The following is a 16,051-nucleotide window of genomic DNA, read 5'->3' as shown; positions in this document are numbered from 1 at the left end:
AAAAGAAGACGTGTATTTGAGATTTGCTGTTTAATTCGGAAAGCTTGAGACCTGGCAGGTGTCTCTAGTTCTAACCCTGCTCATACTTTTAAAGATGTGTTAACTGTGGCGTTGTCTGTTACAGAAGAATTTGAATCTCACTTTACCCATGAATACATAATTCTCAACAAGGTAGCTTCCAGCTTATTTTGCCAGTGCTGGAAAAGCAGAGTTTTGACAGACATAAGCTCAGAGGCTCAGTGTGCTGGAGGAGTGACTTAGGGAGACACAAGATCAATTTGTGGGTTTCTGTTAAAGAAAGTGGCATCTTCAACCCAAGATTTTTTTATACTGGTGGCCTGAAATAGCTACAGGTTGTAGTGTAAGGTCATCCATCTAAATGTGAAGAAGAAAGGACTCCATATTCTCCTGATGACATTCTTCTGCACTAAAGAGGAGGAGGATTATAGAAAAAGGGTTGCTCTGGCTGTGTCCTAAGAGGTTAATATGCAGCCTAATACAAGCTCTGAGTGTTGATCCAGCTTTCCTTGTATCCTTCAGATGAGGGCCAGGTGTATGCCTTTGGCTCTGACTATTATGGATGCATTGGCATTGACAAGGCTTATGGCTCTGAAGTGCTTGAGCCCCTGCAGCTGGATTTCTTTCTCACCAACCCTGTGGAGCAGGTCTCATGTGGAGATAATCATGTGGCAGTGCTGACCAGGAACAGAGAAGTCTACACGTGGGGCTGTGGAGAGTATGGTAGGTAGCGTCTTCCCGGAACCTAAAGGCAGTAGGGCATGCCCGCTCCAGAAAGCGGCTTGGTGCAGGTGTGTAATGCAGGGCCTGGGTGAGGGCTGTCTGGTATATCCTGGGGACAAAGACCATTCTTTCTTTGGGGCTTTCTTTCCTTGTAAGAATGGGCAACTGGGGACTGAGCCCTTGGGACTTTACTCTGGGAAGCTCTAGGGTGCCACTTGGCTTCCCTGTGGGTAGGACAGTTGTTCTCTGAGTGGGGTTGGATTATGTTGAGGATTGGCAGGCAACGATGCAGGCAGGGGAGCAGGTTTCTAGGTCTGTAGGAGGATTCCTTTGGGACTATGGAGAGACAATACCATTTCTGAGGGGTGGGCACCTAACCCTTTCTAACTGCAGTGTTTTCACTGGTGCAGGGCGCTTGGGCTTGGATTCAGAAGAAGATCACTACACCCCTCAGAAGGTAGGGCTGTGACTACGTCGTCTTAAAATCTGCATGGACATAAATCGAAATTAGTTGCTGCTTAGAAATACTAACTGTCTGAGGCTCCAGTGTGTTTTCTGAGGTATCATAGAGTTTGTGAGAGTTTTAACTTTACTTCCTCACTTTATTTTGCTTCATCTGTCCATAGAGATCATGGCAGAGGGACATGCCACTCCCAAAGCCGGCAGCATCATGCCGTAGAGCTTCATTGCTCTGATCTCCAAGCTGGAACTGGAAATGTCGAACTTAATGTAGAAATCGTAGTAGGAAATACCAAATAGCATATGTCGGGTCTGTAGAGGAAACTCGCAGCAGCGCAAACAACTGGGAGTCTTTGAATTTGACATAATGAGTTAAAGATGAGTTGAAAGTAAAACCTTCTTGAAATACAGTGCTAGAGGTAATTGAAGTAACCTAACCCATTGGGGGTTAGAAACCAAAAAGGATATGTCTGTAAGTCAAGTGTCTGTGATCAGAGTATCACACCCACACAGCATGGACCCAGCCCTGTTCGGCTAACTGGGTCTGGTGCTTGTACACCCCAGCTGGCCAGAATACCTGTGTACCACATTTCTGGTTCATGTGCTGGCTCACCGGTGTCTGCACACAAGGTCTAGAATGCCTTGAATTTCTGTATAGTGACTGGAGTTTCAGTATGCTATAGACTTTATGATATTCTTCCACCTTCATTCAAAATAACTGCATTGGGTGTTGTCGGTGCCCAGACTAGCTGAACCACTGCTCTAACCCGGTATGTTTTTCATGTGCTATCTTCTATATAGTAGGTGTTGGGATTTTGATTTTCTTGGGATATATTTTTTCCACGTAGGTTGATGTTCCAAAGACTTTAAACATTGTGTCCGTTCACTGTGGCTGTGATGGGACTTTCCTGCTCACGCAGACAGGCAAAGTGTTGGCATGTGGACTGAACGAGTTCAACAAACTGGGCCTGAATCAGTGCACATCAGGGATAATCAATCATGACGTAAGTCCATTTGGGTCCCTGGCTCCAGCTTCCAGCAGTCAGTAGTATATGGGGAATTGGAGGTCCAGTAGTATATGGGGAATTGGAGGTCCTGTGACAGTGACAAAGCATTCATTAGCTTTGTGCCAATTTGTCAGTTCCAAGCCAAAATAATGGATACTGGAATTGTAGGAAGAGGCAGTTTGTTCCTCAGTTTCCTGTCTGCCCTATGGGCTTATGTCAGATCTGAGGTAGGGAAACAGATAGCGAGCTGTTCCAGGATAACTTGGCCAGTGACATGGATTCTGGCAGTTCTTTACCATACGCATGTTGGGACTGTCTAGATGGTCTGCCAAGACCTGCTTGAGTAGGTCTTAGCTGATGAATGTGTGGTTTTTTACTCTGTGCTTACCCACATGTCTTTTCTCAGACGTACTGTGAGGTGCCATATGCCACTTCCCTTACTTTGGCCAAGCAGCTGTCCTTCTACAAGATCCGTACCATTTCTCCAGGGAAGACACACACAGCTTCCATTGATGGTGAGCCCTATGTATCAAGAAGTGAATACTGATTGCTGAATTACTTTACATCAGCTTTGCCCTTTCAGCCTGGCCCTTGACATTGAGGGTTGTGCTCTTGGCAGCAGGGCTCATGCCTGCTCCAGGAATCCAGGATTCCTGTTCCTCAGCAGCGTTGCTTCCTGGCCAGCTGAAGCAGCAACATTAGGTTTAGGGTTAGCCTTCCTTTTTTTTTAAAGGGGCGGGGGGGGGGGGGAAGTTTGGGGAAGAATCATGCTCTGGGATAGCAGAGGAATCATTTATGACCAAGTTAGGCTTTGCCGCAGTCACACCAGTCAGAGGGCTATAAGGAGTCCCAGCCCCCAGCATCAGAAAATGGGAGCAACAGGAGAAGCTGCTGGGGAGATGTTTCCAGGCTGAAGCCATTCCTCTTGGCTGGCACTGTCCCCTCCCAGCCTGTCTGGCTTCTCAGCAGAGTCCTTTCTGGTCGTGGGCTGCTGCTGCTGCTAGTTCTCTGCATGCATGGCTGCTTCCAGTGTTGGGCCCTCGCTGTGACTGTCTCCTCGTTCCTCCTCTTAGAGCGAGGCCGCCTGCTGACGTTCGGCTCCAACAAGTGCGGACAGCTTGGTGTTGGGGACTATAAGAAGCACCTGGGAATTAACCTGCTGGGAGGCCCCTTGGGGGGTAAGCAGGTGATCAGGGTTTCATGTGGAGATGAATTCACCATAGCAGCTACTGACGGTGAGTGGGTCTTTGCGAAGTTGTGGTGGGTTCCTTTGAACTAGATCTGCAGGGTGGTTAACTGGCTCCCACTGAGCATTTTCTATACCACCCCCACAGCACTGCACTGAAATATAGAAATCCTCCTAGGCTGGGGCTGCCTGGCCCTGTTAGTTGTCCCAGTGCAGCACCAAGCATTTGCTGTCCTTGGGGCTGCAGAGTGTTGGCTGGGTGGCTGCCTGTAGTTTCGTTACCAGTTTGTTCTCCCACTGGCAAAATGGAGCTGGTGGATTAGATACTTTGGGATAGCAGTTACAGCAGAGAGGCTGTGATCCTTGTAGCAATTACAGGCTGAGAGGGAGGGAGTTAATTGAGGCTCCTGAATCTCTCTTTCCTCAGACAACCATATCTTTGCCTGGGGTAATGGTGGGAATGGCCGTCTGGCAATGACATCGACCGAGAGAGCTCATGGCTCGGATATCTGTACCTCGTGGCCTCGGCCAATATTTGGATCGTTGCATCATGTTCCAGACCTGTCATGCCGTGGCTGGCACACCATCATCATTGTCGGTAAGTGTAAGTTTAGGATGAAATTTTGGGATCTTGGTTGTGATGACATAGTGCTTTCCAGGGCCTAGACTATAAATACTGCTTGGGAACAGGTCAGGTTGCTGTAGAGGAATGTAGCAAGCTGCTCTGAGCTCTAGGCCTGCAATGTTGGCTTTGTTGCGTGCTGTTGTAGGAGTTGTCTTGCTTTTCTTGTGGCAGTCTAACTGAAAGCGTGTTTCTCTCCTTGCAGAAAAGGTGTTGAACTCTAAAACAATTCGATCCAACAGCAGTGGCCTGTCCATTGGTACTGGTAAGTAACCTGCCCAGGGGAGCTGTGGCCTAAGTTCATTCAGTGGTTAGTTTGAGTGGGTACAGTTTGGTCCTACAGCGTGGTTTCTCTGTGTTTGAGAGGCCTCACTGAAGAGCTCGGAGAGAGGAAATCTAGTTGGTGCCGTGCATTGGAAGGGATGGCCTAAAGGTGGGAAAAAAAGAACTGAAACAGAGGAGGAAGAACACGGATGCAGCGAGGCCTTTGTAGTTGAGGAACTTCAATTTGACAAGGAAAAGCAGAGAGGAATTCACTAAAGGGAGCTGATGGGGGGGACTATGGGCCAGCTGCTGGAATCCAGTTTCTTGGACCTGTGGGAGGGCTGGGGTGAAGAAGCTGCAAAAGGCTGCTGCACTCAAGCCCTTTTGGGGAGGCCTGTAGGGAGTGTTAGGAGATAAGCTGTTGAGAGAGATGCTGCTAGCATGTGCTCTCACTGTGGCCACACAGCCCAAATTTCTATATCTGCTCTGCTCCAGCTGGGGTTTGGCAACAGAAATAGCAGAGGTGGGGAAAGCATAAAGTTTTCACTCTTGTTTGGTAGTGGCTCAGAGCTGCACAACTGGAGGAGGAGAGGAAGAGGATAATGAACAGGAAGTGGAGACTCCCAATCCCAGTGGAGGCTTTCGGGGAACCATGGAAGCAGATCGTGAGTTGGGGGGCTGGATCAGCACCACAGAAGCTAAGGGAGGCAACAGTGCTGACAGCAGCTCCTGCCCTGGCTGGCTGCGGAAGGTAATGTGGCATCTTAAAAATGCCTTAAAATGAGGATCTAGGCTGGGGAAAAGCAGGTGGCCCCTTCCACCTTTAAGGGATGCTCTGAAAGGTTCTCAGAGCTGTGCTGTGTGGGAAGTCCTTCGGGCCTCGCTGCCTTTTTTACCACAAGAGGGTGTTGGTGCATTGTTGAGGAGATGAAGTCAGCTGCAGGAAGGCAGGCAGACCTGACTGTGCTGCTTTTGTGTATCCAGGAGCTGGAGAACGCTGAATTCATCCCCATGCCTGACAGCCCCTTTCCTCTAAGCATGGCATCTTCAGAGCCCGAGAAAGAGACACTCCCTTATCAGAAACTTCAAGGACTCAAAGTGGCTTCTGAAGAACCTGTTGGATTAAACAGGCCCAAAACGGAGCCCTGGGTAATGTTATCCAAGTGAATGCTTGGGGGACCCAAGTGAAGTTGTTGGGGACCATAAATGGTAATGTTTGAATTATGGGAAGAGATGAGAAGAGGGTGTTTAATTGGTCTAATTCATCTGGATGAGGAAAAGAGGGTTGTTTATAGTCAGAGATGATGCTGCAAAGAGAAAATTCACTGGAATCTAGAACACAAAGCTGGGACTTGGTCAGATTGAAAATGATGAGATCAGTTCTGTGGAAAAATGCAGTTAATGCACTTGGGGAAAAAAAGAGAAGCCTAGGACCCAGAAGTCTAGCAGAAGATAGAACTTTAGAAAGCAGAAGTTGTTGAGAGATAGGAAGAACTGATACAGGAAATCACTGAGAAATTGCAGCCTGTGAGACTACCTTATTCCAGGAGTTTTCTGTTCAAAGAGGAGGCAGAGATCCCAGTCTTAGGGAAAGGGAGGTAAACCAGATGGATTTTGGTGATGGGAGGACAGGAGCAGCTTTTACAGAAAAAAGAGGAAGTTAGTGGCTTTGTACCGAAGACTTACTGACTCTAGTAGCTTGCTGACTTTAGCTGCTAGAAGTTTGGGAAGCCTGGAAACAAGCCAGGGTGACATGTTCTATGCATGGTTTCTTCTTGTGGCTCATACAACTCCTGGCCTTGCACTCAAACCTTACGTCACTTCCCTCTGTGTGTCTGCAGCCTACTTGCCTGAGTCCAACCCTGCCATGCGGTGAAGGGAAAGCTGCATCTCCCGTTGCAGGCTGCATGTGCAGTGCTCTGCAAATGGAGGTGACACACCTCCGAGGCCTGGTTTTACAGTGTCTGGATGATCAGAAGAAGCTGCAGCAGGAAACTGTTCGTCTGAGTACCCAACTCCAGCTGTTCTGCAGGGGGACGGAGGGAATGCAGCAGGTGAGGACCCATCACCTCGGTGCACATCCATGTCCAAGGCTCACTATGCTGATCCTGGCTCCTGCATAGATAGTAGAGGCTGTGCAGAAGGAAGGAGCTTGTAACAGATGTCTCTCTTGGAGCAGAATGGGGGGACTGAGCATGGTGCCTGTCTCATGTTTGAGCTGCTGATGCAGGCCCTGGTAGTAGCAACAGGAATGAAGCCAAGAAGACAGTTTACTGTGAGGACAGTCCAGTCCTTGAGGGACCTGGGATTCCCCTTTATTTCTCCTGGTGAGAAGCGATGGGCAGTCAGATGTCTTGGAGAGTCCCAGGTGGCTGTGAAGAATAGGAACTGCCTTACGCAGCTCCTAACTTCTTTGCAGTTAGTCCTAGAGCTCTTTGGATAACTGCTGTGTCGTTTGGCAGGTGGAGGTTCATTCCAAAGGAACACAGACAGCCAAAGAGGAGATGGAAGTGGATCCGAAACCTGACTTGGATTCAGATTCCTGGTGTCTCCTGGGAACGGACTCGTGCCGCTCCAGCCTCTAGTCTCCTGAGCCCACTGGGATCCATCTAACTTCACAGCACACTAACCGAATGCAGAGAGCGGCTTTCCTGGCTTCAGGTCACTCGCAGACAAGGAGCGAGGCCGGAGGCTCCAGAGCAGCACCCATGTACGTTTGATATGAACTAGGAGTGAGTTTGAGAGGGGAAGGGCCCCCGAGCTCTAGGCCAGCTCAGTGATTGAAGCAGCAGCAGCTCCTCTTTGTACCTTATCTGTCAATTCTGCACGTGAGGCAGAACGGCCCCATTACAGCGATGGCTCCAGTAGCGGCTTGTGGCCCTTTCATTGTTTCACTGCTTCCTGGGAGCTGCCTTTGGGACCCCAGTATTCATCACTGCATCTCTAGATGAGAGGAGGAGACGTGTTTTGTACTGAAGCTGGCTGAACCCTAAGACTCGCCACCTTCACTTCAGAGGGGTGAAGGACTAGGATCCTCTCCCTGCTTAGGGGCAGAGGGAGCAGAGAATGTCTCATTCTGGAGGCAGTGGAGATCTTCCTATTTGGGAGATAATGGTAGACAGCATGTCCCTGGCCTTGAGGCACAACTTCTGGCCATATGGCTGTGTCCAATGGCCTGTATAGACAGAGTTTAAAGGCTTTATTCTGGGTGCCTAGAGCTTTCCAACTTCCAGGCAATGTACCAAGATGAGTGAATCAGGTGTTTCAAATAGCAGTAGCAGGGACTGTCTGAGATGGGATCTCTGGTTCTCAGTTTCAGACCACCTGCTTCCCAACCAGATGACACGCATCTGGGCCTCAGACTAAGTTACCCATTTCTTGCTCCAGCTGTTCTACTTGGTTTAGGTGCCAGAGCTTCTGGTTTCTTGGCATAAGCCCGTAGCTGCTCCCTGCTTGGCTTCTGTTCTGCGCAGCCCCTGGTGCCCACGCTCTGTGTGGGTGTGGGAAGAATCAGTGTTTTTCCACTCAGTGTTTTGATGAAGCTGGAATGCAGTTTCCTACCCAGAATAGGTCATTAATGCCGTGGGCACAGGATGCAGCCTTCCCTGATGACCATGAATGATCAAGTCTCTGTCCGGAATTCACCATCCTCAAAGCGAAAGGCTTTCCCAAGAAAGTTGGAGATGGGAAGAGGCATGGTCTGATGCTCAAGATTTCCTCATTTCCTGAGAGAATGAGGTTAATTTTATTCCCCTTAAATTTATTAACAAACTGACTTTGAATTAAGCTTTTGAGATCAGTAGGATCCCTGGGAGCAGCTAGCCTCCCTTACCTTACGTGAAGCCTCTAAGGAGTCCTGAGTCCCTCTCACCTTTGCTGTGAGAGTGGGGTTGTGACTTCATTAGGCTTAAACCATCCCTACCGATGGCATGTAACCAGAATTGCCTCAGGTCTATTGGAGTTGGATATCCTATGACCTCTCCTATGCTACTTCTTTTGAGAGACTGTTCCAAGGGATCCAGCGTTCCCCATTTGTCTCTAGAGGTGGATGCCAAACCATTCTGCTTGTAACTCGTGCTCCTAAAATACTTCTTTGGTGCCTATTGCTAGTATCTTGGAGCTGATTCAAGTGCAGTCCCTCCAGTGCAGTGTCAAGGCCAAAGATTGTACCGGTGTGCCCCACCATCGTTACCAAAGGAAGGCTAGGACAGCCCTCCTGCAAGGTGGTGAGCGTTGGGCGCCCTGGCGTGACCACGTGGCTTAGTTGCCCTCGTGCCTCTGCTGTCCTTTCCGCCATGCGCGTTAGAGCCAGTTCTCAGGTTAGGGTCCCGGCTTGACGGTTGTTGTTGCAGTTAGCAATGATTGAGTTGGTCACGTTGCGGCAGCGCCTTTGAGGAGTGAAGAGTTGAGCCTGAGCCATGTCCAATAAGCAAGCACCCAGCTGATGGGAGTCGCTCTCCTGCAGTGCACTGCTATCCTCATTTCTCAATGCTCTGCAGTTGGGAAGCTAGGTGCACAGACTGGATTCCCCTTGGATCTAGTGGAGGATTAGGGTCCCTGACAGAGGATGCCCTGTGCTCCGCAATCTCATATGTGCCTTAGAGGATTCACGCTATCCAGGTTGTGCCTGTTACAGACCACAGATTTCACACCAGCCAGCTATGCAACCAAAAAAGCAGTTTAAAGCCAGCACCTTCGTCTTGGGCTGAAAACGGAAGGGCAAGTGGGCAGAAGTGCCTTTGAGCAGTTTCAAACCCTTTTTACTTCTCCCCGTCTTGCAGTGCTAGCTCCGTATGTGTTGGTCTCCTGCTAGTATTGCTACTGAGTTGTTATAGTGGAACACAACTTATGCCTGCTCTGACACTCTGGCTGAAAACTAGTTTGTCATTGTCTTTTTTTGAAAGGTTAAAGGGTGGAGTGGTTTGGAGTTTCTGTTTAAATAAATGTTTAAACTCATTCTCCTGTGTTCAGAGTCTTTTTTTTTTTTTTTCCCAAGGGAAGAAGGGGAAATATGTGAATAGTCAGCTGGCTTCATAGTACTCTGTTGTTTGATTAATTTTTTTTGCTTATAGAAAGAGGGCAAGGGGCTTGCAGGTTCTTTGCTATGGGGAAAAAAAATATCAGGTTCTGTGTCCCTTCATTAAAAAAAACCCAACAAACAAACAACAAAACAACTCTCTTCTCGCTGCTGCATCTCTTCCTAGTGACGTCAGGGGGCTTTTGTGTGTGTGTGTTTATTTCAACAGTTGGAATGCCAAGTGGGAAATGAGTAACGGGAAGAGAGGCTCAAAGGGAAGAAGTACCTGTTTCTCTCAGAACAGCTTCTACTGAGCATTAAGGCCTACAGAAGGGAGAACCTGCCTGCCGCCTGCTCAGCCAAATGTTCCTGCACACTGTACTTAATGCCTGTCACTTCTAACTTTTTATCAGGATTGTTAGTAAATTGTGAAATGTCTTGAGAGGCAGAGCTGGGTTAAAGACTTAAAATCAGCAGAGATCTGGACACTGAAAATGCAGCACGTCTCTGAGAGGCATGATATGCAGCAGCAGAAGAGGAAGCTGAGCTGGTGTGAGTAACGTAGCTTGAGCAGTGCCAGGGTAACGCTAACCATGGTAGCAAAGAAGCGGAGTAAATTTCTGTGCTGAGCCTGATGCTTTGGCTAAACTGTTACTAAGTTTTAAACCAGTTATCAGAGACCCTGGATACTGCTGTCTGTCTTGACCTGGAACAATAGCTCAGCAAAGAGGGGTGAGCTGCCCATGGTTAGCTCTGAAACAAAGATAACAAATGAAGCCTGGTGATTTAATTTCAATAATTTTTGTTTAATCTACAGTTTCAATCTTGGTGTTAGCTCTTTGCCTGTCACTTAAGAGAAGTCCCCAATAGATGGATTTATTTTACAGTATCAAAAGCTTTTCTGTGCGTATCTACCCCAGCCACCACTTGCACTCTGTTGACTTTTAGGGTCCACTAAACACAGTCAATAAAACTTGCTGCAAGGGAAATGGAGTTAATATTACAAGACAGGCAGTGGTACTGAATTTCTGAACTACTCTTTGTTTAATTCAGTTACACCTTTTATTAATTCAAGGAGGCTGGCATAAAGCTTCCAGTTTATCCCTTTCCTACCTCTTGTCACCTCTTGCGATCCTCTATTTCGAATCTCTGAAGGGAGAGCACTGGTCTTGCTTCTCCGATTAATTTGGATATAGCAAATTATTTTCCCTTGTTCTGAGTCTGTTTTTTTTTTCCTCTCCTCCCTAGGTTTGTGCACTCCTATATCTGGCTGGCACAGTGCACCACTGACCCTTTCTGGGACCTTCATGCTTTTCTAGGGTGTGCCAAGGGATTGGGATTTCTGCCCATGTATCTATAAGGCAGACGCTCTGCAGCTGCTTTCAGGATTCTGGGCCACCTAATGGAAGGTTGGAGTGTTTCTTCATATTTGGCTTCTGACTAGTCCAGTTTAATCTAGTTGCTTTTTGTCTTATTCTAGGTTCCCATGAGCTGCTGCTACGTTACTGAAGGACTTGCAAAAGGAGCTGCTGGAATTTTTTTGTTCCTTGTTTGCTTCCTGTTGCAACTTTATCATACAAAGTACTCATTCTTACTTTGAGAACACAAACCAGTCTATGACTATTTAAAACAACTTTTACACAAAGAACTAGTCTTAAGAGATTAAAAACCAGAATCTGGAAAAATAACTGACTTAGAAATGTGCAGGAACTGTCACCAACTAGATGCAGATCATTCTCTAAAAGGGGCTGTAGGACACCCATTTCCCCCAAAAGACCCTTTAACAGTGTGTGACAAAGACCTTTAGCATGAGGCCAGAATCACCAAGAGCTACCTTACATCCCAAGAAGAGAGCAAAAGAAGGGGTATATTTTTGTCAGAATTCCCTACCATTGCACCAACTAAGATGAAAATAAGCAAATGACTCAAGGAAGGGTGCAAGCCCTGTGTTTGAGGACCCTAGCAACATGGCCTGCAGGAAAACTCCATTTTTTAAATATAAATCTAATTGTTGATTAAACCCTGAACATACAAGTGAAACAGCTAACAAGTTTTCTGATGTGAAGTTCCTTAATGTCCTGTGTGGGAGCAGGGGGTGTTTGGCTTTTTTTAGTAGTAGCAGTTCTTAAACGTTCTGGATGGAATTTATAAATAAATAAATAAATAAATAAATAAAGAAGCCAAGTTAGGAATAGAGGAAAGGTTGCCGTAGGAAATAAGTTCCTTCTTAGCTCCTAATACAAGACACCGGGAGATAGAAACAAATGCTCTGTATCACGAGTCTTAATTTCCAACTCCTGCCATATGCTCCCTTCCATGATTTTCTCCAGGTCCATCTTGAAACAATGTGAGTTCCTTGCCTGTGCTAATCTATTTGGAAGGTTTTTCAATGACCTCACTCCTCTCCTGGTTAGAAACCTGATTTCCAGTCTGAGCTTATTCATGACTTATTTTTGATCTTGTGTTGCATTATTCTTTAATTAAGTGTTTCTTCTTCCGCCCTTTCCCGACTCAGAGTCCCAGCTATTGTACGTGGTAACACATTGGGATGGTTGTTCTGTTCCCTCAAGGACCTGGCAGGTTCAGAGTATCTCTGCTGTTCTATGCACATGAATTGAGGTATGGACTCAAAACAGTATGTGCCTGCTACTGCTAGCTTTTCTAACCCCCTGAATTTCTGATCCTGAGCTGCTTGTGTTGAAGAAGTCTTTAATAATACTCCTCCCAGTTCTTTTCTAATTCAAGCAATGTCACACTGCATTTCTAAATGGCAATATTACAGATCTTCAGCTGGTAAGACATAGCCCCAGGATTGTCACCAGCATTCTAGAAAAGCATTTACATAAACTCTTGGGCTGCTGCAGAACAAGTGTGGAATAAACATACCTACACAGCTTTCATGATTCAACTGAACAGTGCTATGACAAATATGACAGAGCATGAGCAATGACCAAGCAGCAGCTCTGTATCCTGTTGTCTAGTGCAGACACCAAGGACGGAAGAACACAGCAGTCTGTGTGCTGCAAAAAAGTTAACTGCTTACATAGCTTCCTTTCCTCTCTCTGACTTTTCAAAATGCCTTGTCTAAATATTGAATAATTTTGAAGAATGTAGGTCCTTTCTATGGCCAAGAAAAAGAGGAACCCCTCAGATCCTAATCTTTTTTGTAGGTAGCTGTAATAAGAATGCTATGCCTGCCAGAACCACTGTCACTGTTAGCATGTTCAGGGGTGAACATCTGCACCTACAGACCAGTAAAGCAAACAAGAGGCAGATGCTGTTTGGCCCGGCTCTTCTTCTCATGACCAGTACTACTCTGCTTTTAGAGAAGGAAAAAAAAAACCTGAGTCTGTATCCACTGATAAGCTAAAGGAGAGCAGCTCTCTTCACATCAGACGCCACTAGTTTAAGAAAAAAAAAAAAAAAAAAAAAGACAAAAGGCCAAGCATCCCTAACCTACAGGCAAGGTAGGATTCTAAAGAACAGCCCCTTTCTGATGGCTGGTTTGCTCCTCACTGCTGTACCCCTGACAGCCAGTCGTAACAGCCTTTCTTCCCTGCTCAGCTTACTGAACAGTGACAGCCTTACACCTACACTGAGAATCCACGTTGAGCTCACCAAATGGGAGAAGCAGCCCCCAGAGGGACATCCCACGTGGGGCAACCCAGGGCACAAGTCAAAGAAAACAAGTTCTAGTATTCTGTTTGTACGTCCTGAGCTGTTTGTTTGCTGTACATACAAGCTCAACACTCACAGCCAGTGTTGAGACAAGGGAAAGCACAAGTGTCTGTGGCCAGAAACCTGGCAGAAAACAGGCAAGGAATCACAGGAGCAGGTACAGTTGGACACCGCCTCAGCATCACCTCCTCTGCGGTGGGGGTGGGGGCCTACTCTTGATGGTTTTGCATTTGGGAATATGTCTCTCAGCTGCTTGGGGAGCAAATCGGCGTCTGCAGTAGGGGCAGGCAGTGTAGTCCGGGTTTTCAATGGGAGGCAACGGGGGCAGGTCAGCCACCTTCCCTCCCTTGGAGAGGACTTGCTGCACCTGGCGGGCCTGGCGCAGGGTCTGGATGAACACCTCGTGCTTCTGCCTCCAGTTGTTCCTTCTGGGTGGGTCATTCTGCAGAAGGGAAAGGCAGTCAGAGCAACTGGCACCACCCTTAGCCTCTATTCTCAATCTAATGCTCATGGTCCAACTCGGGTCAGCAATCCCTGGGCATTCCTTGTTGAAGTAAAACACTCCCTGAGAAGCTGAGTCCCACAAAGGGGATCAAAAAGACCAGCACCAGGGAGGATTTGAAGCAAATACTGATGGAGACATCGGTACTTAAAAAGAGCTTGAGAGTAACCAGAAAAGCAAGCAGTAGTGCCAAGGAATAGGAGAGGGTTGCTATAGCTGCTTTGCAGGAACAGAGTTGCATGTTTCCCCTGCCTTTGTTTTAATAGTCTGTGTTATTACCTGGATTTTCAGTCAGTTCCCTGCAGCCCCTAATGTCACTGCAGCAGACTCAGTCTGCATCCTGACTACAGCAAGGAGTGAGCTTTCTCTGGGAGTACACCCTCGACACAGTACAAAGACAAGTCACTTAGGACCCCTGCCCCCCACCTATTGGATTTTAAATGGATCTATTTATCCATTAAGCAAGAACCTTTCAGAGGCAATAGCTAGATTGTGTATCCCTTAGCCCCATGTACATGTGAAGGTGCTCACATCTCAGTTAGAATTAGATGTTGAGGTGGAAGGAATGTGAGCAGTAGATGTGGATTGAGGGAGGCAAAGGGACTGCACATTACCTGAGGCCTCTCTGAACAGTTCCACTGCTGATACTGTTCCAGTTCTGTGCCCCTAGCTCTGGCCCTGCTGGAATCAAACACTTTCCTCTTGGAGCCTTGGCTCTTGCTGCAGACACTCACGTGCTTCTCAAGCCTGGTGCAGAGAAACTTACGTCCGCAGAAGCTGCACTGTCCAAGCCCCCCCTGCTCCACAGCACTGGCAACCTGCACATGCAGCATCTCTGCAGAGAGGGGGTCACCAGAATCTTGGTCTGAGAGAGGGGAGGGAGAAGGGCTGTGTTTTCTGGCCAGCTCTGAACAAGAGGTTAAATGCTCCACGGGGATGCGGTCTCGAATTTTGCTGTTGCTGGCCACCAGCCGCTCCTTCTTGAGTTTCCCTATAGCCAGCTCTTGGGGGTGGAGGATGGTGCCAGTCTTGGGGATAGTGGCCTCTGCAGACTGCACCCCACTGAAGACCCCATCACCTGGCCTGACTGCAACTCTGAAAGCTTTCTCTTCAGGGTGCCTTGTGGCCTTTCGCTCATGGGTCCTCTCCGCTTCTCTGTCTCTTCTCTCCTCTGCCTCAACAAGCTCCTTCTCTCTTTGAATCCTCCTAAGCTCCTCCTTTGTTCTCCTCAGCTTCTCTCTGAGGAGGGCCTCTTTCTTTCGAATTTCCTCTTCCAGGTTTCGTCCATCTGCCTCCAACTTTAGGATGTAGGCTAGCTCTCTCCTGTATAGATGGGAGGCTGACTGTTTAGGCTCTGCTGTCCAAGGAGAGAGCACTGCATCTAGCTGAGCCCTCCCTGCTGGAGGCTTCCCTTTGCTCATTGAGCTAGGGCTACTATTTGGAGCTTCCTCCATGTATGGGGAACTTCCGACCTGTGCTCTGTTGACCACTGGAACACTCACACCCTTGTGGTGAAAAATTGGTTTCAGGGGATGTGCACGGTCCACTCCTTCTTTCCGTCTGGCTACTGATTTAGCTGGCAGAGTCTTGGCCTGGCTGTTGAGATACTTGCTCTGCAGTCCAGCTGAACAGACAGTTCCGTGCCTGGAGCTGTGTTGACTCCTTTCTGTAGAAAGAGAATATGAATAGCTTCGGCTCTTTCGGGCATAGAGATCCTTTAAACTTCCCTCTGTGTCAGGTATGAGTTCATGCTGAAAGCTGTTCTTCTGGTGTTCCAGCTGGGAACTGGGAACTAGCTTAGGAGCTGCCACCACAGAATCCACTGGTGGAAACAAAGCCATTCAGTGCCTGAGAAAGAGCTTGAGGTTAGAAAAGCAAAGTCATTACAGGCTATCTTATCCAAAACTGGACAAATTTTCTCCTAACTGGCTACACCTGGAGGCTACAATGACAGGCCATAATAAATATCAGCAAAAGTTCTGTAACTTTTCCGGGTTCTGTAATCTTTATGCTCCTTCCATCTGGGGAGCTCCCATGCTGCCTCTTCCAGCCCCAATCGCTTATGCAGCCAGAAATAAGACATGCTTTTATTTCACTTTCTGCCTGAGACCTGTCTTATCATGGTAGCAGCAGAAATATGCTATGCTGCCAGAGAAATTGTTATACTCCCCCCCAGGGTGTTTCCCATAACGTGTCTCTTCAGTTTTAGCAACACAGATCGGCCAGTGCGGCACACAGGTCTGACACGCGGGTGCCCGGCAAAGCTCGGTACAATCTTCCCATGGCTCGTTCTACCGCAACTCCCGAAGCGTGCCAGGCACCCAGGCCGCAGGCCGGCCCCGCGGGGCGGGCGGCGTTACCTGCGGGACAGCGCCGGCGCTCCGCCCGGCCGCCTCGGCAAGCTGCGTCGCCTCCCGTTTCGCTCATCGGTCATGCCGTGGCCCCGGAGACCCGACACCTCCTCCTGCCCTCCGCCCTCGCCCCGGGGCAGCGCGGAGCCCTGGCCCGCCGCTCCCCACCCGCCACCGCCCCGGGGACGGCTGTTGCCTGGAGACGGGCACGCGGAAGCCAGGTC

At 48.2% G+C, this 16,051-nt stretch overlaps 2 protein-coding genes across 2 annotated transcripts in view; one reads left to right on the top strand and one right to left on the bottom strand.

Annotated features, from left to right (window-relative positions):
- The window catches only part of NEK9 (NIMA-related kinase 9), a 23,158-nt gene extending 15,835 nt beyond the window's left edge, over positions 1-7,323 (top strand). Inside the window, exons 13-23 of the mRNA XM_009887040.1 lie at positions 541-741; positions 1,152-1,198; positions 2,049-2,204; positions 2,614-2,722; positions 3,281-3,442; positions 3,821-3,991; positions 4,221-4,280; positions 4,840-5,030; positions 5,264-5,428; positions 6,121-6,333; positions 6,742-7,323. Coding sequence (XP_009885342.1) covers positions 541-741; positions 1,152-1,198; positions 2,049-2,204; positions 2,614-2,722; positions 3,281-3,442; positions 3,821-3,991; positions 4,221-4,280; positions 4,840-5,030; positions 5,264-5,428; positions 6,121-6,333; positions 6,742-6,864 — 1,598 coding nt within the window. The 3' untranslated portion in view covers positions 6,865-7,323. The remainder of the gene's footprint in view (positions 1-540; positions 742-1,151; positions 1,199-2,048; positions 2,205-2,613; positions 2,723-3,280; positions 3,443-3,820; positions 3,992-4,220; positions 4,281-4,839; positions 5,031-5,263; positions 5,429-6,120; positions 6,334-6,741) is intronic.
- Positions 7,324-13,149: 5,826 nt separating this feature from the next.
- Positions 13,150-15,903, bottom strand: ZC2HC1C (zinc finger, C2HC-type containing 1C). The gene is made up of 3 exons (XM_009887039.1): positions 15,837-15,903; positions 14,091-15,298; positions 13,150-13,416 (listed from the first exon to the last, which is right to left on the bottom strand). The coding sequence occupies exons 1-3, from the start codon at positions 15,901-15,903 to the stop codon at positions 13,156-13,158; spliced, it is 1,536 nt and encodes a 511-aa protein (XP_009885341.1). The 3' UTR covers positions 13,150-13,155.
- Positions 15,904-16,051: the final 148 nt, after the last annotated feature.

Source organism: Charadrius vociferus, unplaced genomic scaffold (genome assembly GCF_000708025.1).
Source record: "Charadrius vociferus isolate BGI_N301 unplaced genomic scaffold, ASM70802v2 scaffold14, whole genome shotgun sequence".
NCBI lineage: Eukaryota > Metazoa > Chordata > Aves > Charadriiformes > Charadriidae > Charadrius > Charadrius vociferus.
This window is presented reverse-complemented; position numbering and strand designations above follow the sequence as displayed.

Excerpts from the sequence above, each read along its gene's own strand:
- ZC2HC1C (XM_009887039.1), bottom strand. The coding sequence starts at position 15,903 with ATGAGCGAAACGGGAGGCGACGCAGCTTGCCGAGGCGGCCGGGCGGAG. Across the intron at positions 15,299-15,836 it reads GCGCCGGCGCTGTCCCGCAG|TGGATTCTGTGGTGGCAGCT; the intron begins GTAACGCCGCCC and ends TGTTTCCACCAG. Across the intron at positions 13,417-14,090 it reads ACTGTTCAGAGAGGCCTCAG|AATGACCCACCCAGAAGGAA; the intron begins GTAATGTGCAGT and ends TCCCTTCTGCAG.